The 21,823-nt window shown below is 40.0% G+C and overlaps 1 protein-coding gene across 2 annotated transcripts; it reads left to right on the top strand.

Moving 5' to 3' along the window:
* The first annotated feature begins 1,404 nt into the window (after window positions 1–1,404).
* On the top strand, window positions 1,405–15,158 carry LOC121303704 (ficolin-1-A-like). Of its 2 annotated transcripts, XM_041234471.1 has the most exons (8): window positions 1,420–1,905; window positions 2,837–2,977; window positions 4,189–4,242; window positions 4,431–4,708; window positions 5,968–6,095; window positions 6,326–6,452; window positions 6,862–6,996; window positions 13,334–15,158. In XM_041234471.1, exons 4-8 carry the CDS (start codon window positions 4,660–4,662, stop codon window positions 13,579–13,581), a joined length of 687 nt encoding a protein of 228 aa, XP_041090405.1. In that variant the 5' UTR covers window positions 1,420–1,905; window positions 2,837–2,977; window positions 4,189–4,242; window positions 4,431–4,659; the 3' UTR covers window positions 13,582–15,158. The 2 variants fall into 2 exon arrangements, with proteins under 2 accessions (XP_041090406.1, XP_041090405.1); XM_041234472.1 differs by lacking the exons at window positions 5,968–6,095; window positions 6,326–6,452; window positions 6,862–6,996; window positions 13,334–15,158 and having other exon boundaries at window positions 1,405–1,905; window positions 4,431–4,638.
* The last annotated feature ends 6,665 nt before the right edge of the window (window positions 15,159–21,823 follow it).

Genomic DNA, 21,823 nt, shown 5'->3' with positions numbered 1-21,823 from the left:
TCCCCCATCTTGTCTGCTCATGAATATTCATGACAGCTGGCAATTTCTGACAGCACTTCAGGCCAATGAAAACATCGATCATAGAAATAGTAACATTGGTGTCTCTAAATAAATCCAGGCAAATCTTGCTAAAAAAATAAATAAAAAGAAATGCAATCATTTTCAAAAGAGAAAGCTTGGAATAGGAAATGAAGCAGACTTTACATTATAGAGAACACCACTGGAACTCGTTGGCTTCCCATGATGCACCGCTTTGACAGGGGTGACACAGTATGCAAATGATGATGTCACGAGTCTTGCGACCAACTGTCATAAAGACGTCTTTAGTGGGTGATGTCTTACCAGAACCAGGAACCAACACAAAATAAACAGAGAGGTGGACCTTAGTGAAGCTGAGCGCGTGGTTGCGCTTAGCATTTAATGAATGAACAGACGGTTGAAAGGTTGAAAGACAAACAAAACACAGGACACAACACTTTAGCCAAAAAATGTACAAACAAAACAGACAGCACAGACAAACACGATGAGCTGATATTATGATTTACTTTTCGTTTTACTTTCTCCTCTCCATACCCGTTCTCCACTCACCGAACACACAACCCTGAGTGAGTGAAAACATGCTGCTTTTATGCAGCTGTACCGAGACTCGATTGCTAATCAATCATTCAATTGGAGTCTCGGTACAACTGCACGTGAATTAATAAAGTGCAATTCCCCGTGCTCGCATATTATTACATTTTACCTGCACGTGAAGTGCTGTGCAATCCTCGTGCCTAAATACAAATATACATTTTAAACCACTCATTTTACACAAACCCATTTATATACCCTGTACCAATGACTATACACCAACATTAACACACTACACATAACATGCAACACTGAAACACACACAGAGGCGACATTGCCACACCAACAAAAAGTAATTGCAATTTTGTCCCACAAAATGTTAATTTTATGTTAAATAATTTTGTGGACGAAACTAAAAACTTACTTTGCTTTTCATGGATAAAATGACACAAACTGTGTCCCATAGTTTTGTGCTAGTGCATTTGTGTGTATGTATTTGAATACAAGTAGATACAAAATAATACAACATTGCTTGAAATGAGTTGCTGCTATTGAGTTTATGTTATATCAGTTTGATGTCTAACTGCGAATGAACAAATGGAAACATAACAAACTGAAGTATTTGAAGAATTTGTTTATCTAGTAGAAATATGGTCATGTTAAATGATGTGATTGTATAATTATCTTTGTTTATTATAAACGTCAACAATGACTGAACATGTGCAATATATTTGAGAACTGAAACAAATCCCTGTTTTAAATAAATGTTTATACTTTTTCTTGTGTTCGTGCTGTTACGGTAATTACCCTCTCTCGCCACCTCTCATTTTCTTAATATATTTTTGGGGTGCAATTCAATTGTGGCATAGTCGGACTACAGCGCAAATATTTAATTATTTATTTCCCAATTCTGTAACAGCTGCAGGCCATAACCTCAACCTTACTTTACCATGAATCATGAGAACTCCCAAAGTAAAAACAATGGCTCTTTATTTAATTTTGAGCTGTTTGTAAGCAGTATGCCTTTGTTATACATTCCAATGCTTGAGAGATAAGATATTTTGGAAACAAAAAGAACATTTTAGGCTTATTCCCAAGGATATCTGAGTGGAAACTGCTTAAACCCAATTGTAGACATATTTGAGGAATGAGGACAGGTCTTACAATGTTAACAAATCTTGAGTATAAAAACAGTGTTTCACCAGAGTGAACTTCACAGTGTTACAAACCTACAATAGAAAGAGGCTTGAAGAATGCTGCTCCCGAATGCAATGATGACTCTGTTACTCATACTGTGCTGTACTTCACACTACGATGCTGAACAAACCTGCCCTGGTAAGAACTGTTACTGCATTTAAAATGTCACTTCATGTACACATTTCACTGCAATATCATTTAAATGTGGTGATTATTAGCAACAGAAGTTATACTTGTATTTGATCAGACCTGGGGAAATTAATTATTGCAATTAATTGAAATATTTTTCACAAAGTAAATATTATACATATAAAGTATAATATTACATATCTTTTGCAGGAAGTAAATATTTGAAGAAACTTAAACGTGAATTATATTTAAATATGTTTTAACATTTTCAAATATGTAACTGTGACAGTAATTGAAGTCTAATGATGATCCTAAATTCCGTAATTAACTCCTGTTCTTGTTCACCATCATCAGTGACTAATTCCAACATGTCTCTCAAGCAGAAATATTAAATTTTATAAATATAAATGTAAAATTAGGAAGCAGTTTCAATATTTTTTTTTTTTTTTTTATATATATATATATATATATATATATATATATATATATATATATATATATATATATATATATATATATATATATATATATATATATACTTTCTGAAAAAAACTTCTTGAAATACTTGATATTTTCCAATGATTAGCAAATATAATTTTATTTGTTCCAGGTCTGAACCCTTGTACAGTTATACATCTATTTGATGTACAGTATACAGTTCCTTAAGTGCCAATAACTAAAATAAAGAAAGAGCTCAAATGCAGCTTCACTTTTTCAATATTTCAGCTCATCTTGCAGTTCTTCATTACTACTTCTAATGCTCTGCACCTGGTGCTGTTTCAGATGCAGGTTCTTTCGTCGCTTGAGATGTTTGTATCTCTGAATGAACTGGCTGACTTGTCCACTCTATTAGTTTTAGAACTTCCACTTTGAGTTCCACTTCATTCCTTTGTCAGTGCAGCTCTCCTCTCTGAATCTGCACTCCTCTCTTGTGTTCCAGAGGTAAAGCTGGTAGGTCTGAATGACAATGAGAGGCTGACTTTCCTCCAGGGGTGTCCAGGACTTCATGGGGTGCCGGGGACCAATGGCATTCCGGGGGCCCCAGGCAGTAAAGGGGATCAGGGTCCTGCGGGGAGTAAAGGTACAGTAACTGTTTAAATTATACAGCAAGTGACCTAAAGTAGAGCTTGTAGACAGATCAGTGCCTTTCAATTGCACCAGTCTACTGTAGATTCACTTCAGAACATAAGAACGAAAGAAAGTTTACAAACGAGAGAAGGCCATTCGGCTACTTTAGGGATGTAATTGTTTTGCATCTCTAGTACTACATTTTTGAAGAACAACCATCCTTCTTCTGTGGGTGTTTTCTCTATTTTATTCCAATCTACTTCTGTTAGTCTCTGTTTCATACCTTCATAGTTTGCATTTCTAAAATTGTAAACCTTAGCTTTAGTCATTACTTTTGGGGTTTTAAAAAACACTTCAAATGAGTCCATGTTGTGGTCTGAGTTTGCCAGTGGTTCTCTGACCTCTGTTTTAGTTATTCTATCTTCGCTATTTGAAAAGACTAGATCAAGGCATGCCTCCCCTCTAGTCGGTGCCTTGACAAACTGTGTTAGGAAGCAGTCATTTGTCATTTCCACCATTTCTATTTCATCCTTCGTGCTACCCACCAGGTTTTCCCATTTTATTTGGGGGAAGTTGAAATCCCCCATTAGTATGGCTTCTCTTTTGCTACACGCATTTCTAATGTCATTGTATAACAGATTATTTTGCTCACTGTCTGAATCTGGCGGTCTATAGCATGCTCCTATTATTATGCCCTTTGAATTTTTGTCCAATATTCTGACCCATATTGATTCTGCTTTATTTTCTTTGTCCAGGTTTAACCCCTGGGCTTCAAGACTGTTTCTTATGTATAGCGCTACCCCTCCACCTGTTCTGTCCTGCCTGTCTTTCCTATACAGTGTATACCCACAAATATTATATTTGTCCCCATCACTCTCAGAAAACCAAGTTTCAGTAACACCTATCACATCATAGTTACTTGTTCGTGCAGTAGCTTCAAGTTCTAGAATTTTGTTTCTGATACTTCTAGCATTTAGATAAATACATTTAATGGTTGTCTTACCTGAGTTGTTGTCCTTGTTTTGATGCGGTCTCCCTTCTGTTTTTTTGTTGATTTCTCCCCCCTTCCTTTCAACTTTGCATTGCACTGCACACTTAAGAAACAAAATACATGTGACTGAGAAGCAGTCAGAACTCTGTTCTATAGGCAGTAGCTTGAGTAATCCCAGTATACATTAAATAGTTGTCGACTGTACTTCTAAAATGCCTTGTATTCTTTTATAGGAGTGAAAGGTGACCCTGGAGTACCGGGGAAGATGGGTCCAGTTGGTGACAAAGGTGAACAGAATCATTGAATTGTATAAAATTGCACATTGTCAATTGTGTGCTGTTCAAGTCCTCTCAGGACTCCCTTCATGTCGACATTTCTTCTGTTTCACGATCGCCCTGAACAGAGGCGTGTTTGGAGGTCCAGAGAGAGTAGCAGGAAGTCTGTTTGCTGAACTCTTTTATTCTGCGTGTTTTAGGAGTGAAAGGTGACCATGGACACAATGGAAATCCAGGCCCAGCAGGAGCCAAAGGCAAGTGGCTGGTAGTTAAGTGACTAAGACCTTAATCAGTGTTAGGTGTATCATTATCATGAAAGAAAAGGTGATCTATCAATTCAATACCAATCAAATATAACTGTACAAAAAGGATACTGTAAGCGTGTGTAAATAACATTAACATTTCACCAAACTGTAAGTAACTTGATTTATGTTTTCCACAGGGGAAAAGGGAGATTGTCTATGTCCAATTCAAACAAGTGAGTGGAGATTAAAAAGATAATGGAACTGATTAACTAAACACTTTCACCAGAGTAATCTTTTATTTAGGGTCCTCTAGTAAAACTGCTGTGGCCAGAGTTCTAAGAAGAACCAAGAGATATGAACATACGGGCATGAACAGTTTTGTAAGACTTGCATTGGCTTCCTGTTTGTTTCAAGGTGACAAAAGCAAACTTTAAAGTAGAATGAAAGCAGAATTCATGAAGTTTAAACACAATACAGTTCAAATTTCTAGACTTCAACTTAACAACTCAATGACATTCTCCAGTTACTGTTGAGTGATTTCATGAATTGCATTAACATAAAACCTTATGAATTCTGCTTTCATATGCCGTTTACAGTTTCCTTATATCGTATACATCTAAAGATATTAAAGTTGCACAAGGACTTTATGTAAGTGGAATTTTATGAACATTACATAAACACCAAGGCAAACTGACTAATAAACTTGGATCATTTGCATAGTTTCCTTATATCCCAAATTTATATTAAAATTGGCTAAGGGTGAGACATCAGAGCTCAGTCTCATGCAAATATTCCCAATTTCATTCCACTGTCACCAATAATACAGTTATATCACAATCATATCAATAACTTTCTGTTTCTCACCGCAGTTATCTATTTAGTAAAAGCACAGGATTTATAAACAGTGCATCCATTCATATCTCGGCAATGACCTTTTTTATTTTTACTCGCTTTCCTGTCTTATATAAGGATTTATTTTCAATTGTGTATAGAACACGAACTACAGCAGACCAATTTAATTGAAAAGCCTGTTACTTATGATAGTCATTTTATTGTTTTATTTGTGTTTAGGTTTACCTTCTTGTATATGCACAGTTTTAAAAATCCCTTTGGCATCCCGTTACGAATTATAATTATTTTAAGCAGTTGTTTTTTTATCCAGTGTTTTTATTCTTATTACATTGCCATGCTCTAATAAATAAAACTGTTAAGTTAAATTGCCAGTTAAATAACATTAATCTATATTTTTTGCATATTAAAGAAATGAAGCTGTAACAGGGTATCTACACTGCTGCCCCTATGCCAGTGGCTGTGTACTGGCTCTGTTGCATTACTATATAAAAACAAATTATTTTTGAGAAGTAGTTTTAAATCTAAATGACCACTCAACTTCATTCTTACACTACATAGCGTAGTAACATAGTAAGGGCTTTGTCCTTTACATTTAGACATACCCTGTTTATTTTTGACACACTGTTTCCTATCAATGCAGGTGCTATGAACTGTAAGGAGCTGCTGGAGCAAGGAAACACAGTGAGTGGCTGGTACACGGTGTACACAGCCAGCAACAATCCCATCAGTGTGTTCTGTGACATGCACACAGACGGAGGAGGCTGGCTTGTAAGTGATGATCTCACAAACTCTTCCCTCTTTCCTTCCAAACTGTGGTCAGGGGTCCAATTTAAAACAACCCCCTATTTTTCAAGTGTGTCCATTTTGAATAGGTTCAGAAACCACTGGCTGATGAGTGACTTTTATTCATTCAAAATATTTAATCAATTTGTATTAATTTGTCCATTCATGTATTACACTGCACTTCTTTCTCAAACTTGTTATTGATGCCACTGCAGGTATTTCAGAGACGCATGGATGGATCAGTGGATTTCTTTCAGGACTGGAATTCATACAAGAGGGGGTTTGGCTACAAGCAGACAGAGTTTTGGCTGGGAAATGAGAACATTCATTTATTAACAACAGGTAAATTCATTGCACTCACTGTGTGTCTTCATTTTGGCAAGTTTGTTTGATGGATCTCTGCTGACTATGTGCCAGTCCTAATCTAAACGCCATGCAGCTGATCTCTGTCAATCTGTACATTTAGTAAAGACACCGGGAGTAGATTGGCTTGCAGAGAAGTTCAGCGAAGGGAAAGTTTGTAAACTTTTGCAGATTCAGAAATCCAGATTTTGTTTGTCTTATCAGCAGCCCTGGTGACAGCAAACTATACCAGATAATTAAACAGAACATACAGAATATCAACTGATTCTCTGATCTCTCACTTCTCAGTTTTACACTTTTGTTCATGTTTTTAGAAGCCTCAAAGCCGCTCTGTTAAGTGCAGTTGGAAGTACCTTGCTCCTAACATTGAGCATTGTTATTCTTAAAGGTTTTCATGAATTACGCATTGATCTTGAAGACTTTGAACGTGTAAAAACCTTTGCAAAGTACGAGTCTTTTCACATCTTGGATGAATCCGAGAACTATAAACTCCTCCTGGGTAAATTTACAAGTGGTACTGCTGGTAAGTTTTGTTTTTATTTTCCTGGTGCAATAAAGAGACTGTATAGCCCTGATACTCCTTGAAAATACAGGTCACAGGGCACGCTAATATGTAGATTCTGACCCTGCCAGCAAAGGGTTATGCCTGTGGAATTGATCTAAACTGTGAACTAAATGCAGCCCTATTAAACAGCAGGTTCAAGTGTTTTCTGGAGGGGAGCCACACCACTGACCAACCAACACCCAGGAATGGACACCACAACAAGGGGATTGGAATAATAACCAGCAATTTATTTTACTAAAACAGAAAGGAAAAATGCTTTAAGGAAGCCATTAAAATGAAGAACAATCAAACAAAATAAAAGCACACGCAATACACCAAGACAAACAACAAACAGTTTGTTAAAAACACACAGCAATATGACAAGACTAAAACAAAATTCAGAAACCACACAGTCTGTTAAAACACAGGACTCAAGTCTAAAAACAAGCAGTTTGTTAGCAGCAAAGGACAGAGTGTCAAATTTGGCCTGATTTTGCTGAAGATGGAGAATCCCAGTCCATTTCTAAAACAGCTGCAAACTGATTCAAAGTCAAAGAGGTCTTCTCTGTGTGGTTAGCTCTTATCAATAATTAAAAAAGAAACCAAGTGATGTCTTGAAACTTTAAGTTGAAACAGTTACCACTTGTTAGTATACTAATATATATATATATAATATATATCTATATAGACTATATATATGATATATATATATTATATATATATATATATATTTTGTAAGAGTTTCAATATTTGTTATAATATATGTTACGGTACGGCCAAATCATACGTTCATTGTTTGGTTGTCTATATAGGCCTAAGTTATAAACAATAAATAAATAGAACTGCCATGCAATGCTAGTACCAGTACCAAACACTTCAACAATCACTGGAAGAAGCGGGTTTAGTGCTTGATATTTGTCAACTTTAAAATCAATAACTTGATAAGCACCTTCTAGTGGGCAATATTGTTAGAGCATGCAAGTGTTCCTAAAAGTGTTACATAACAACCATGGCCATATCTGCATTCTCTATGGAGTAATAAGCCAGTTTTATATTTGACCTTTAGGAGAGGTCAAAGGTCAATGTCATTTTTAGAAAGAACATTGCAAACAGGATGGCTTTGTAGGGGTGACGTCAGACCAGAAGAAGGACTGTTGTGTGAAATGTAATTACTTTAAATTTAAAAGGAAGTTAATGTGGAAGTAAATAAGGCAATTACTTCACAGAGTAATTTTAAAAGGTCCTTTATTATTTCACACACACACACACACGCAGTTACATACACAGATGCTATACTGCGAATAACGATATCCGTAACGGGACACAACCCAACAAGGTTACATACAAAGATTATATTAATCACAGATCAAGACAATCCATGAGACGCAACTGAACTAATTCTTACCCTTCCAAGCGGATCGGGAGAGCCCTTCGACCCTGGTAAGAGAAAGCAGCTGTCTCCAAGAAATTACCGAGCAGGACTGCGCGCTAATCCTCACGGCTGACTCTCATCAGAGCAGAGGAGAACCCCGTCCTTTATAACTTACCAAGTTAGGCTTTTGCATGAGAGAGTAATTGGCCAGATCACTCCCTCGAGGCTCGGCCCTCTGAATAAACTATTCCTTTCCCTAGAACATTCTAACCAAAACAAGTTATATAAACGTGACAAAAACAAGTTATATAAGATATGGGGTTATTATAGGGCAAGGGCAAAGATGAACTCGAACGCATTTCTAGAACTTTCTAAAACACACTTTTTTTTTATTACATTCGGTCCTTCGGTCGAGATTCATCTATGCACTGCCAAATACATTGTTCGCTGTGTAATTCTACGAAGATAGATACATAAACATATTTGCCATACACACAGAAGAAATACAATTCCCAATAATATTAAGATGGGATGGATTAATATATTTAATGTTCCTTTAGCCTTTGGTGACCATCCCTCAAATATGGACCACCATGCATCTTGTGCATTACGTTCAATAACTTTCCCTAACCCTAAGATGGTATTTTGTGCCATTATCGTTCTAATTTTTAATACAGTAGCATTGTGTTGATGTTGTTTTGCTAAGTCAACTAATTCAGACGATCGATTCAGCAATACTTGATGTTTTTGCAGGGAAATGTGAATTCCTGAATGCAGAACTTCCCACTGGATCCTGGTGAGAAGCTCTTGCTGAGAATGATTGGTTAACAAATAAGTATCATTTCCCCAATGCCAAAGATATATGTCTGATAAACACCCAGAATAAGGCACATAAGTAAGTTGTGGATGGGCATGCACCGTACTTACACATAATTTATGAGGGCCAACTTCGTGCAAAATTTCCCTCAACGGCTCACGTCTCCATTCACACAACCCCTGTCCGTCTGTAAAACACGGGTTAGTATATCCTGTCCTTAATAAGCAAACCATGCCTTGGTCTGTCTTGTCACAATCTAGTAAATCATATGTCTGATTAGTATGTGTATCCAACCACATGCCTGTAACCTGAAGATACCAGTGAGCTCCCCCAGCAATTATAGGATGCACATAGTACTTACATACAGGCGTCACTCTCGTTACATTATGCGTAACATATCTCCCTATACACATAGTTTTGTTACACATAGTAGACTCTTTTACCACATTCACCCATAACTCTGAAATATTCCAAATTTTTTTATATTCATGATTACTTTGTCGTAGAATCAATGATTGTACTTTGGTACGTTGATGAGATGCATATAACATTTGTAATGTACATTCTGTCCAGTTCATCCACTTGGTAATGTTCTGCCACTGTTGTAGAGTTACGTTAGTTATGTCTATGACCAGCTCGGATGCTACTCGGTCCCAGTACGCTTGATACACATGCATGAGCGCACCGTCGGGCATCCACTGTACAATTTTATCCAGGGCCATCCGAGTATTATAGCCCACATTTTGCAATTTATGTGCCGTTACTTGTCCGTCAATTGTGTTCATGAGTCCTAGTCCAGTCCCTGTTCCCCCCAGTAGGGTATCATACCAGGCACGTTTAGTACGCCAGGTACATTCAGGAAGTGGAGGAAACTTAATCATAAAGTGCACATGAGTTGAGACTAGAGGATGTGCCATACGAGTACATGTATGTATGAGGGGTATTACATGAGCATTCATATTCTTTGGTCGATCAGGCATAACCCAGATGTCATACAAATATGTGGTGCGATTAGTTATCTTGGTAGCGTTCATTATCCATATCGTCTTATTAGGACATATTTGATCAGTAATGTTTTGTAAGCATGTAAGTGAGGTACGATTTGCCACACAGAGGGAAACATGACTTGATACATTCACACAGGTACCTGCCGTCACCACACACGCCGGTCAATTGTCGACATTGCAATTTTTACAGCACCACAGTGTCCCAGTGACGTTGGCGAATGAACACTTTGTATTACCATTGCAGGTGAAGTTATCTTGGGTTCGGGTTTTGGTGTAGTTATTCCAGCTCAGCGTGACCCGATCCAGCTTTGTTAATTGATGTCCTGGAGACCAGGCCTGCAGCATCCCCACCACTGCCAATATCGCCTTCGTTCACCATACCCAGTGCTTCATGGTGAATCTGCAAACAAACATACACACTCACAACTCATTAGTTTTCTCTTATATAACATTTAGTAGCTGGGACATGTTCCCAGCCCTCTTCACCAGGTTTCATTATTGCTACCGTATTATCTTTTCCTACTGCAATCACATCTGCCGATTGTGGCGGTCCTTCCGCCTGTTGTACCCACACTTTAGCTCCATTAATGTCCGTGGACCCAAACCCTCCTATTCCTCTAGCTGTGTTAGTTAAGGGTTTATTTACTTCTGTGACATCATTCATATTACATGGTTTTATCAGTAATTGTGCTATCTCCTTTGTTTAGGACAATTGGTACCTCTGACATGTTAATTTAGACCACAAGTCTTTGAGGGTTTTTTTTTTTTTTTTTTTTTTTTTTTTTTACCACCCCCCCGTTCCCCTGGTTCCCTTAGTAGTTACCACGGAATGTCCACTGTGTATTCTCTTTCTTTTCTTCCTGTGTGCTCCAGTCTCCTAAGTCACCCAGTTCTCTAATTTTAACTACCACTCTCCCTACCTCTGTGCCCACTTCTGATATTAATAAAGCCAGTATGGCTCCCTTATATGGTGGCGGCGCGTCTCGTATTACAGCAGCGCGTGCACCAGCAGTCAAAGGGAACTCATCTACTTCATGCGCGTGTCCGGTATACACAGCTTCTCTCATAGTTAACTCCCGTAAGCGCTGTATGCATTCACTCAAAGTTCCCCATGAACCCCTCATTTCAGGCCAACTTTGCAATGTAGGATATTTTTCATTTGCTCCTTCTGCCATTAAAGTAAGGAGATTAGTATCACCATTATTTCCATCCATTCGGTTATGAAAACCTCTGCACCACTGTCTAATAATGAGATCTGTGCTCAAGTCCAAAAACTCAGAGTAATCACCGACATCTACACGTACATTTCCTGCTCCTGTATCGTATAACCGTAACAACCATTTATCAATTGGTTCACCTTGCTTTTGACGATATCGTTCTCTGATATCAAGTCGCTCTTGTTGTGTGTAATCCTCAGTAGACAATTGAGCAGTTATTATGTTGCCTTGTGGACCAGCAACTTGTCTGCGTCTAACAATAGGTTTAGCTTGCAAAGGGGGTGGTTTGGATTCAAGGTCTGGTTCATCATTTGGATCTGGGTCAGGATTATCCGGGTCCCAAATATAGTCCCGGTCATCCGTGTCCGAGCTCCAAATGTCACCATCCCATCGTTCCGGATCCCACCCTGCTACATTTGCACTAGCCACGAACGCACGGATCTTTTTCTTACTCGGCGTTTTCTTTTTTTTAGCATTAACTTTAGCAATATACACCGCAGCCCTCTCTGCCATTCCTGTCGTTTGCTGTAATTTTCCTCGCAAAACATCACACTGTGCCTGTGCAAGGGATGCACGTCCCATTGCATCAGACAATTCTACTATTTGCCGTTCTTGCCTTTTTTTTTTTTTTTACTTGTTCCAACTCCTCATCCTTAATACGGTAAGCCGTATACACAATCCATAATCTACGTTGCAATGCTCGTATTGGATCTTTATTACCAACTGGTACTTTCTTTAGACATGTCGTTAATTGTTCAGGTTTTGCTTGTTTCAATAGTTTAAACGAAGATTCTGGCAGCCCTCCGCCCTTTCTTAATTCTTGTGCCCCATCACTATAAATGGTTTCATCCCATTCAGGCAGCACCTCAGGCTCAAGCTCCTTATTCTTGCGTTCAAACAACTCGAACGCATTTCTAGAACTTTCTAAAACACACTTTTTTTTTTTTATTACAAGGACGAAGAACAACAATGGTAGGGCGGTGAATCAGTGACGCTACGGCATCCAGGGTTTTATTGTAATTAATAATAAACAAAAAGATTTAAACAAAACACACAAAATAGGACACTGCACTTGTGGACGAACAGACAAACAAGTACCGGGCTGGCACTTCCAGCAAATTGTGGCAATATTTCTCAAAACCCCAAAAAACTCCTCTCTCCTGTTCTCCACTCACGAACACACAACCCTGAGTGAGTGAAAACATGCAGCTTTTATGCAGCTGTACCGAGACTCAATTGCTAATCAGTCATTCAATTGGAGTCTCGATACAACTGCACATGAATTGATAAAAAAGTGCAATTCCCTGTGCTCACATATTATTTTACTTGCATATGAAGTGCTGTGCAATCCTCGTGCCTAAATACAAAATATACATTTTAAACACTTGTGCTCGCAGCCCATATTTATATCCCATGTATTTTATACATAAACACCAACATTAAACACACTACATAACAGAAAACACTTATAAACATAAAGGGGGCGGGACACTCCGCCACAAGCATACATGTGTTACATGATGCCACGGGTCTAGTGTCTCCTGACTGGAGATTCGTGGGTTGAAATCCCAGGTGGGGCACTGTTGCTTTACCCTTGAGCATGCAAGTACTTTACCTAGATTGCTACACTAAAAATCCAGCTATAGAAAAGGGTACCAGAATTTGTATGTAAAAATAATGTGATACTTGTCATTTGTGTTATTGATCCTATTGTAAGCTACTCTGGATAAGGGCATCTGCTTAGAAATAAAATATTAATGTGACTTTTACTCATTGATCAATTTCTACTTGAAAACTAGAATAGTATCCAAAATGGTACAGATGACATACAAAAGCCATTTGAATTCAAGAGCTATTTTAATTCACTGGAACACATTTTGTTTCGACTTGATTTTGTTCCCAGGTGACTCGCTGACACATCATAACAACATGCCGTTTTCTACTAAGGATCACGACCTAACTGGAAGGCAGTGTCCTGAAGTTTATAAAGCAGCCTGGTGGTATAATAATAAATCGTGCCATCAGTCCAATCTAAACGGTCTTTATAAAAATGGATCCCATGAATCCTTTGCAGATGGAATAAACTGGTATTTGGGGAAAGGATACCATTATTCCTACAAGTATGCTGATATGAAAATTAGGCTGAAATAGATACAATTCTTTATTTCACAGCAAGTTTTCTTATTTGTCAAAAAAAGTATATAACACCTACAATAATAATAATAATAAGTCTTTATGTAGTCACCCATATTGCACAGCTTTGTCTGGGCACAAGTAGAATAGAGTCAGAGTTAGCAGACCGCAAGTTCCACTGCGGAAAATAAAGGCTAAGCACGTCCTTGACACAGGTGGGCCAAGGCCATGCAAAGCCTTAAAAGTCACCAGCAATATTTTGTCATTTATACTGTAGTTATAGTGTAATGATGCCAAGATTGGTGATATATGCTCATGCTTTCTGGGTCTTGTTCAAAGGCATCCATGACAATTTTACACTCTGCAACCGATGCATTGATTTTAAAGAAACACCAGCAAGCAAGGCATTACAATAGTCCAGCCTTGATGTATTAAAGGCATGAATCCATTTCTCCACATCAGGCAAAGACAAGGATGACCTAAAGTGTGCAATATTCCAATATCCACATAATACACACTGCACAGCATAGGTCTTATCCACAGATATTACTAAAAAAAGAAAGAGGAAAATCATTCTCAGGTCCAATTAAGATCCAATTAATGTTAAGGGCTTTTCACACTAGGTAGGGTCAGGGGAAAAATTATTTGCAAAATCTAAATGGGATCATTGAGGTCGGATGAAGAGGTACAAGAATTGGACAAACAATATTCAGCACATTGCAGTCTCCTCAACCACATTACAGCAAGCCCTCCATCCTTCGCAAAATAATCCAACACATAATACTGTACTAAAAGATAAGGAGAAACAGAAAAACCCTATGTCATGCTGGACAGAGTCATGTGGGATATTGGAACATTTAAATTACATTGCTTTACATTTTTCTTCTGTGTTCCCTCGTTCAAAGAATCCTCAAATAAATATTGGATCTTATTTATCCCATCATTGTCTTCCATTGTGTCTGATTGTCTGGGATCCTGTCTAAATCTGGTTTAATGACCCCCTCTCCTTACAGGAGGGAAGGGTGCACCTCACAAGTACAGTATAGATACAATAGGGTGCCATACAGTCCAGTCCAGTAGAGTAGAGTTGTGAGGTTTTTAGATGCTTTCTTAGGATTTTGTTTCTGAACAGAAATGCACTCTGGAGAGCAACACACAAATTCCAAACATGCAAACAGTTTCTTCAGAATCAATTCTGTGTCAAAGCTCAGCATTCCTGTGCTATCAGAAATGAGTAAAATGACATTCCTTCTTGGATTAGACAGGTTTATTGGGAGACTTTCATTGCTTTAACTTTATTCGAATCCTTGCATTTGTAACACTTGTCTCACTTACCCCTACACAAATAGGCCTTGCACACACCTAACAGTAAGGGCCCTGGATTCTTATCTATTATCCCAGAACCAATGGTCCTTTTGTTTTTGCACACTGTTACCAGACAAATTAGCACACTTACTTTTCTTCTTTAGCGATGCCTCCACCTGATGGTCACGTGGTTCCCCTATTATTGGCACACGTCCCCAGTAATTTATATTCAACATATAACAAATGCAAATTAAGCAAGACCAATATACAACTAATAAAATCACACTCACACACAGAACTGATTTTTACATAAAACTAATGTTTATAAAGGGGATTCAAGTTGAACTAATATAATGAACTGCAGGTAAGTAAATTGTACATACAATATAAACAGTGCCAACAACAAAATACTATCCCCAAAATGTAACTTATTGTAAGTCACTAAACAGTAACTAATAGCTCTATGCTTCAGTTGTATTTAACTCGAAGGTACTCTTCTGATATATTCAATTCAAAATAAACGCTAGTGTAACACACATGTAGACAGATGAACAAACAAACACTGTTGCAGGCCTGAATCGTGGCTCGGATACGCTGTGGCCTAAAAATAAAACAAAATGGCCCCTTCACAAGCTTATTGAGAACACAGTTACGCTTGCTATTTTAAAGGAAACGCTTTGTGGGAAAACTCACAATTCCTAAAGGCTTCTCCCAGTTGCAGCTCTCGATTGTTTGCGGTGTCTGGATCACGGCAAACCTCTCTCTCTCTCTCTCTCTCTCTCTCTCTCTCTCTCTCTCTCTCTCTCTCTCTCTCTCTCTCTCTCTCTCTCTCCAGCCGCTTCTCAATTGCTTCGTTTATTTTACGATCTAGTCACTGTCTCTTTACTTTCATTTCAAGCACGTATTAACGGTGCTTGAACTTAAATTTTGCAATACAATATGTTGTTTTAACAATACTGTATATACCAATGCCTAAAGAAAGTAACTCGTAATGACAAACCTACGCTGCTTAAAATAAAACACGAGCTTGGTACGTGAACTCAAAAGAAATAAAAGCGATTTCTATTGGCTCTCGGGAGATCAGTTTAACACACGACGCCTCATTGGCCATGAGAACACCTCTTCTCCTTCTGTGTCTTCGCTGCTGCAAAACAGGTCCTAAAGCCATCTAAATATAGTCTATACGGAATTTCTGTATATACGTTAGTAGCATTTTACCACTGGGCTACACATAAATGTAACAAGCCTCAAACCTGAACTACCCTCATTTCTAGCAGTAAAGGTCGGTTTTTTTACAGCGCTTTTAACGGGGGCTGCCACAAAGTGCTTCACATAGACACACAAGGAAAAGTATCAATGGCTTGGTTTACATGCTGATGAAAATGTCACGATTTATTTAAAGTGGATTACAATTTTAGATTTTATTGGATTATGTTTGTACTTTATGTTTGAATACAAATGTAATCAATTATACAAAAAATAACATTAAGTTTTGATGCAGGAATTGATAAATTAAACATCAACCAAAGCTATCTAAAATTGTAATCTAGCCATACCACCTTAAATAAGTCATGACATTTGAATTGGAATTCACTGTTAAACAGTGTGAGGAGGGCTTAAGTCAATTGGGTAATCCCTGTCTCATCGCGCACCAGAGACTCCTGTGGGTGGCTGGGCACTTGCTTGTGAGCCAGCTGCATTGTCACTGGATGTGCATTAGTCCTCATTGTGGGCTTGCAGTGTGACAGAAAGCAAGCAGGCAGCTTGACAGCCTGAAGCACGTTTCAGAGGACGCTTGTGTGCTCTTCTCTTCACCTCTCCCGAGTCTCTGCAGGGGCTGTAGTGGTGAGACAGGGTCTTAAAAAAAAATCAAATTTGGGAGAAAAACAAAGGTTAAATAATTAGCTATTCCAAAAAAAAGACATGAAAATTAGGTTTTGAATGGGAACTTTACACAGAAATTTGGCAGGACACTGGCACTTTAGATTTTATCACCATGTAATGCTTCCCAGGAACTTGAAACAGGAATACATTTGTGTAACAGCTTGTGGCAAAGTGGCTGCTGATTTTGTATAGGTGATGCAGTGCAGGAATAATCACAGGCAGGCAATTGTAAACCAGTTAGAAAGACTTTATTTTGCAATTCCCGATCTGGTGACCAAAATAATAAACCTCCTGCAATACACACCTATGCGTAAAGCACAGAGGGTATTTACACAAACGGTTCTGCACAACCAAAATAATAACATAGTATTTATCCCCCCCACAATAATACAAGACACTGTCACCAGTCCGGGTGTGTGCTGTAGTGCTCGTGGGGGCTGATCATTTATTAAAGACAGTGAGTGAAGTGCAGTGATGATCCGGTTTAGTGCTGGCTCAAGGCGACAGCTCCGGATTCGTGCTTAGCTGTCTCGTGATTTCAAAAAGACATAGGAAGTTACTAAACTCACAAACAAACAAAACACTCACAAACTCTTTTCTTGTTTCAAGGGACAATCTCCCGGTCCTTCCTGTATTTTAAACCAAGCGAAGGAAAATATTAGCCTTTCTCTGGCCCCGTTTATGCCACCCTGCATGACCCCTTGGTAAACGACTGCAGCTGCGTCTATTGCTTGCAGCTGCTACCTCGTTTACCTTCCATGTCAATTCATTCCTGCAACAGAGTCTTGCTTCCTTCCAGGCTGACCAACTTCCCAACCCTGGAAATGAACTGTCTGGCCAGTCCGTCCAGAGACTTCTCCTTTTGCTATTTAGCACCCTCACAGGTCGAGAGGAATTTACAACCAGAACTCATTGTATTTTTGTTACACAGCTCCTTAAGCAAAGTTGTGGTTTGACTGCGTGCAAGCCACAGTAATACTTCCTCTTTGAGAAGCCTGAATCAGGACATTACAGGTGTACACTGGAAGTGACAAGTGGTTCTCTTAGGGCAATGTAAACATTCTGAATTATTTTGTAATCAGAATAAAAAAACAACATCTAGTACGTTGATATTTAACTTGACACGAAATTTGATTCATTCTCTGGCGTGAAATAGATAAGAAATTCAAAGCTAAAGTGCCTATTTACTGCACAGTGAATTTTATCCAGAGCCATTTAAGAGGTCATTATAAAAAATGGCAGCAAGAACTCCGCATCTGGAAGAAAAGCTCTCCTGTGCTGTGTGCTGTGAGATTTTCAAGGATCCTATAACTCTTCATTGTAACCACAGCTTCGGTAAAGTATGTATGGATCAGTACTGGAGAGGAGAGGGAGCTCAGGAGTGTCCAGTGTGTGTGCAGGAGAAGATCTTCAGTAAGGAATCCTCCTGTGGATTTCAAGCTCAGGAATATTGTGGAGTCCTCCTTAAAAGAACAGAGTCAGAAACCTGTAGTGTCTACTGGAATACTCTGCAGTCTGCATGAGGAAAAACTGAAGCTGTTCTGTATGGGTGCCATGTGTAAAAAAAAACAAAAAAACAAGCGTTAATATTTTAACATGTCTTTTTTCCAGATTTAGCTTAAATCTTGCATTTTTTCCCCAAATTTATAAATGTTGTGAAAATAAATATATTTTTTAAATGTTTACATTCAGATATCATTCATAAATCTAGTTACAAGATTTAACATTTAGCTAAAAATTTTACTAAATCTTAAATCTCTTATCAAGATTTAACATTTAGCTAATTATTTAACTGGCCAGCTAAATCTGGAGTTTGTATGCAAATGAGTTCCACCCGCTTTGTGCTTTCACAAAGATTTAAGATTTAGTTATATATTTAGCTAATTATGGCTCTTCTAAAAGGAATTTGAATACCCACGTGGGAAGCAGGATTGAGACGGTGTAAGATGGCGGCTACCATAGGGCATATTGATGCCTTTGATGAAAATGTGGAACAATGGACTACTTATATTGAGAGATTTTAACATTTTGTCACTGCAAACAATATAAGTGAGTGTGACGGAAACATGAGTTCTGGTGATGAATCTTCTTCCCGACCTGTGAGGGCGCTAAAGAACGAGAGGAGAAGTATCTGGAAGGGCTGGCCTGACAGTTTGTTTCCGAGTCAGGGAAGTGGGTCAGCCTGGAAAGAAGCGCGACTCTGTTGTAAGACCGTATTGATTTGAAAGGTAAACGAGAGGCAGCTGCAAGTAATAAGGCAGCTGCAACCGTTTACCTCGATATCATGCAGGATTACATATAGGGGCCAGGGTAACGCTGATCTTTTCCTTCGTTTGGGTAGAACATTTGGAGGAAGAAGGAGCGAGAGTGGAACTCCCTGTGTTTTTGTGATTACGTGTCGTGTTTGTTTATTAACTGTCTGTGTTTGTTTCACTGTAGACAGTTAGAGCACTACCCTGGAGCTGTCGCAAAGGGTCAGCACTGTCCGGAGCACCCCTGCACACCACCGTATCTGTGTATTCACCACGCACCCTCACGTCTGCACTCACCCAGGACTGGTGACCATGGGTTCATTTTTGTTCTGGACTGTGTCCTGTTTTTGTTATCTCCGCGCTTTACACATTGTTGTGTATCGCCAGGGATTTATTATTTTACGGTCACCAGACCTGTATTATAAATAAAAGCACCTTTTCACTGGAAACTGTTGTCTGCCTGTCACTCCTGCATCGCATCACCACTACACCTGTTCCCCTCCACTAGCCACTCTGCCACACGTGGATTCAGAACACGGGACTATGGACCGCAACGCGCTAGCGGAGCTGCTGCAGCGACGACCCCGACCACAACACTGGTGATGTCGCCCCCGAAGGCATGGGCGATGAAGATGTCGGCGGAGGATGACCCAGAGGCGTATTTGGTGGTGTTCAAGCGGCTGGCTACCGCAGCGGCTTGGCAGCGGGAGTTCTGGGCCAGTTGGGACCCTGCCTGATCGGGGAGGCTCATGCAGCCTACCAAGCCCTGAGTGACCATCACGCCACCGATTACGACCTGGTCAAGCAGGTTATCCCCGCCACCTAAACATCACAACCGAGACCCACCGGGCGCGGTTTAGGGAGTACCGGAGGGCCCCAGAAACATGCCACAGGGTGGTTGCAGAGCGTTTGTGCGACCACATGGTGCATTGGCTGACCCCCGGGAGGAAGACCGCCCAGCAGATGGGGGAAGCCATTGTGATAGAGCAGTTCTGCCATGTGGTCGGCGCCGAAACCCATGCGTGGATACGGTGCCACAACCCCGACACCCTGGAGGAGGCTGTCAAACTGGCAGAAGACTTTGAGGACTCCCTGACTTCTGCCCGGGTCGGAATCCTGTCCGCCCCTACACTTCGGAGCAGCCGACCTCTCCCTCCCTCTCCTCCAACACCACCACCCCCCTCGTTCCCGGGACCCAGAACTCTTAGAGCACCGACCCCATTGGGCCCCCTTGCCTTCCCCCCATGGAGACCAAGGTTGGCCCCCAGCTGGGGTAGAGGTGCTGCCCCTGCCCCGTTGCCATACCAGCAGCGGGACAGATTTCTGACCTATGCCCCCTCTGTCCCTCCTATCTGTTTCAGGTGCAACCAGCCGGGACATCTGGCCAGGTCATGCCCCGCTGCCATGGAGTGTGATGTGGTCGCGTGCAATTGGGCACCTGAAGCGGGTAAGCATGGGGAAAATGGTTGGGAGGGGCCTTGTCTGATTGACGTTGTTTTGGGAAATGTGAAAACCCACGTGTTAGTGGACACAGGGTGTGAGCAAACCTTGATTAGGACAGCTCTCCTGGGCGGTGTGTCGTGGCGGCCACAAGGTCAAGTGGCCATCTCCTGTATCCATGGAGACACGGCGGCATACCCCACACTAAAAGTATATTTATCGGTAGGACCAATAAAACGTCACCTTGTAGTCGGGGTGGCGAAAAGGTTGTCACACCCAGTTATTCTGGGCAGAGACTGGCAAAAATTCAAAGAATTAGTGCAAATAATGGCAGTCTCAGCCACACACGTAAACGTGGCAGAAAAAAAAGGGAACGGATTAGTGATATGTTTCCTTTTCACCCCGAAATGTTTTCCCCTCTTTTCCATCCTAGAAAAACAAATAAAGAGAGACGGACAGCGAAATGGGAGGGAGTGTCTTTGAGACAAGGCTGGGGTCTGGTGGGAGAGTGCTGTAATGGTAACAAACGCCAGTCGAAGGGAGTGGGAACGCAGTGTGACCGAAAGGGCGAGGTTACTGGACCGAGTAGGGCAGAGGTTATTCCAGCCCCTCTCAATGTACCGGACCCGTGGTACTCAAGCACGGACCTAGTGTGGGGCCAACAGAATGACCTGTCACTGGTGCACACTTGGGGTCAGGTCCGGTCCATTGAATGTAAGGATGTTGATGGCGCTGGGGCGCTAGTATATCCACATTTCAGTATAAAGGGGCAATTAAGAACATAAGAAAGTTTACAAACGAGAGGAGGCCATTCGGCCCATCTTGCTCGTTTGGTTGTTAGTAGCTTATTGATCCCAAGATCTCATCAAGCAGCTTCTTGAAGGATCCCAGGGTGTCAGCTTCAACAACATTACTGGGGAGTTGATTCCAGACCCTCACGATTCTGTGTGTAAAAAAGTGCCTCCTATTTTCTGTTCTGAATGCCCCTTTGTCAAATCTCCATTTGTGACCCCTGGTCCTTGTTTCTTTTTTCAGGCTGAAAAAGTCCCTTGGGTCGACACTGTCAATACCTTTTAGAATTTTGAATGCTTGAATTAGGTCGCCACGTAGTCTTCTTTGTTCAAGACTGAACAGATTCAATTCTTTTAGCCTGTCTGCATATGACATGCCTTTTAAGCCCGGAATAATTCTGGTTGCTCTTCTTTGCACTTTTTCTAGGCATCAATATCTTTTTTATAGCGAGGTGACAGCATTGTACAGTTTTAACATTACTTCCCTTGATTTAAATTCGACACTTTTCACAATGTATCCGAGCATCTTGTTAGCCTTTTTTATAGCTTCCCCACATTGTCTAGATGAAGACATTTCTGAGTCAACAA

This window comes from Polyodon spathula, chromosome 35, assembly GCF_017654505.1.
Source record: "Polyodon spathula isolate WHYD16114869_AA chromosome 35, ASM1765450v1, whole genome shotgun sequence".
In the NCBI taxonomy this organism is placed as follows: Eukaryota; Metazoa; Chordata; class Actinopteri; order Acipenseriformes; family Polyodontidae; genus Polyodon; species Polyodon spathula.
This window is presented reverse-complemented; position numbering and strand designations above follow the sequence as displayed.

Bases quoted from the DNA above. Each gene is read 5' to 3' on its own strand.
- LOC121303704 (XM_041234471.1), top strand. From the start codon at position 4,660: ATGTTTTCCACAGGGGAAAAGGGAGATTGTCTATGTCCAATTCAAACA. The intron at 6,096-6,325 runs GTAAGTGATGAT...ATGCCACTGCAG, and splicing joins CAGACGGAGGAGGCTGGCTT to GTATTTCAGAGACGCATGGA. The intron at 6,997-13,333 runs GTAAGTTTTGTT...TTTTGTTCCCAG, and splicing joins ATTTACAAGTGGTACTGCTG to GTGACTCGCTGACACATCAT.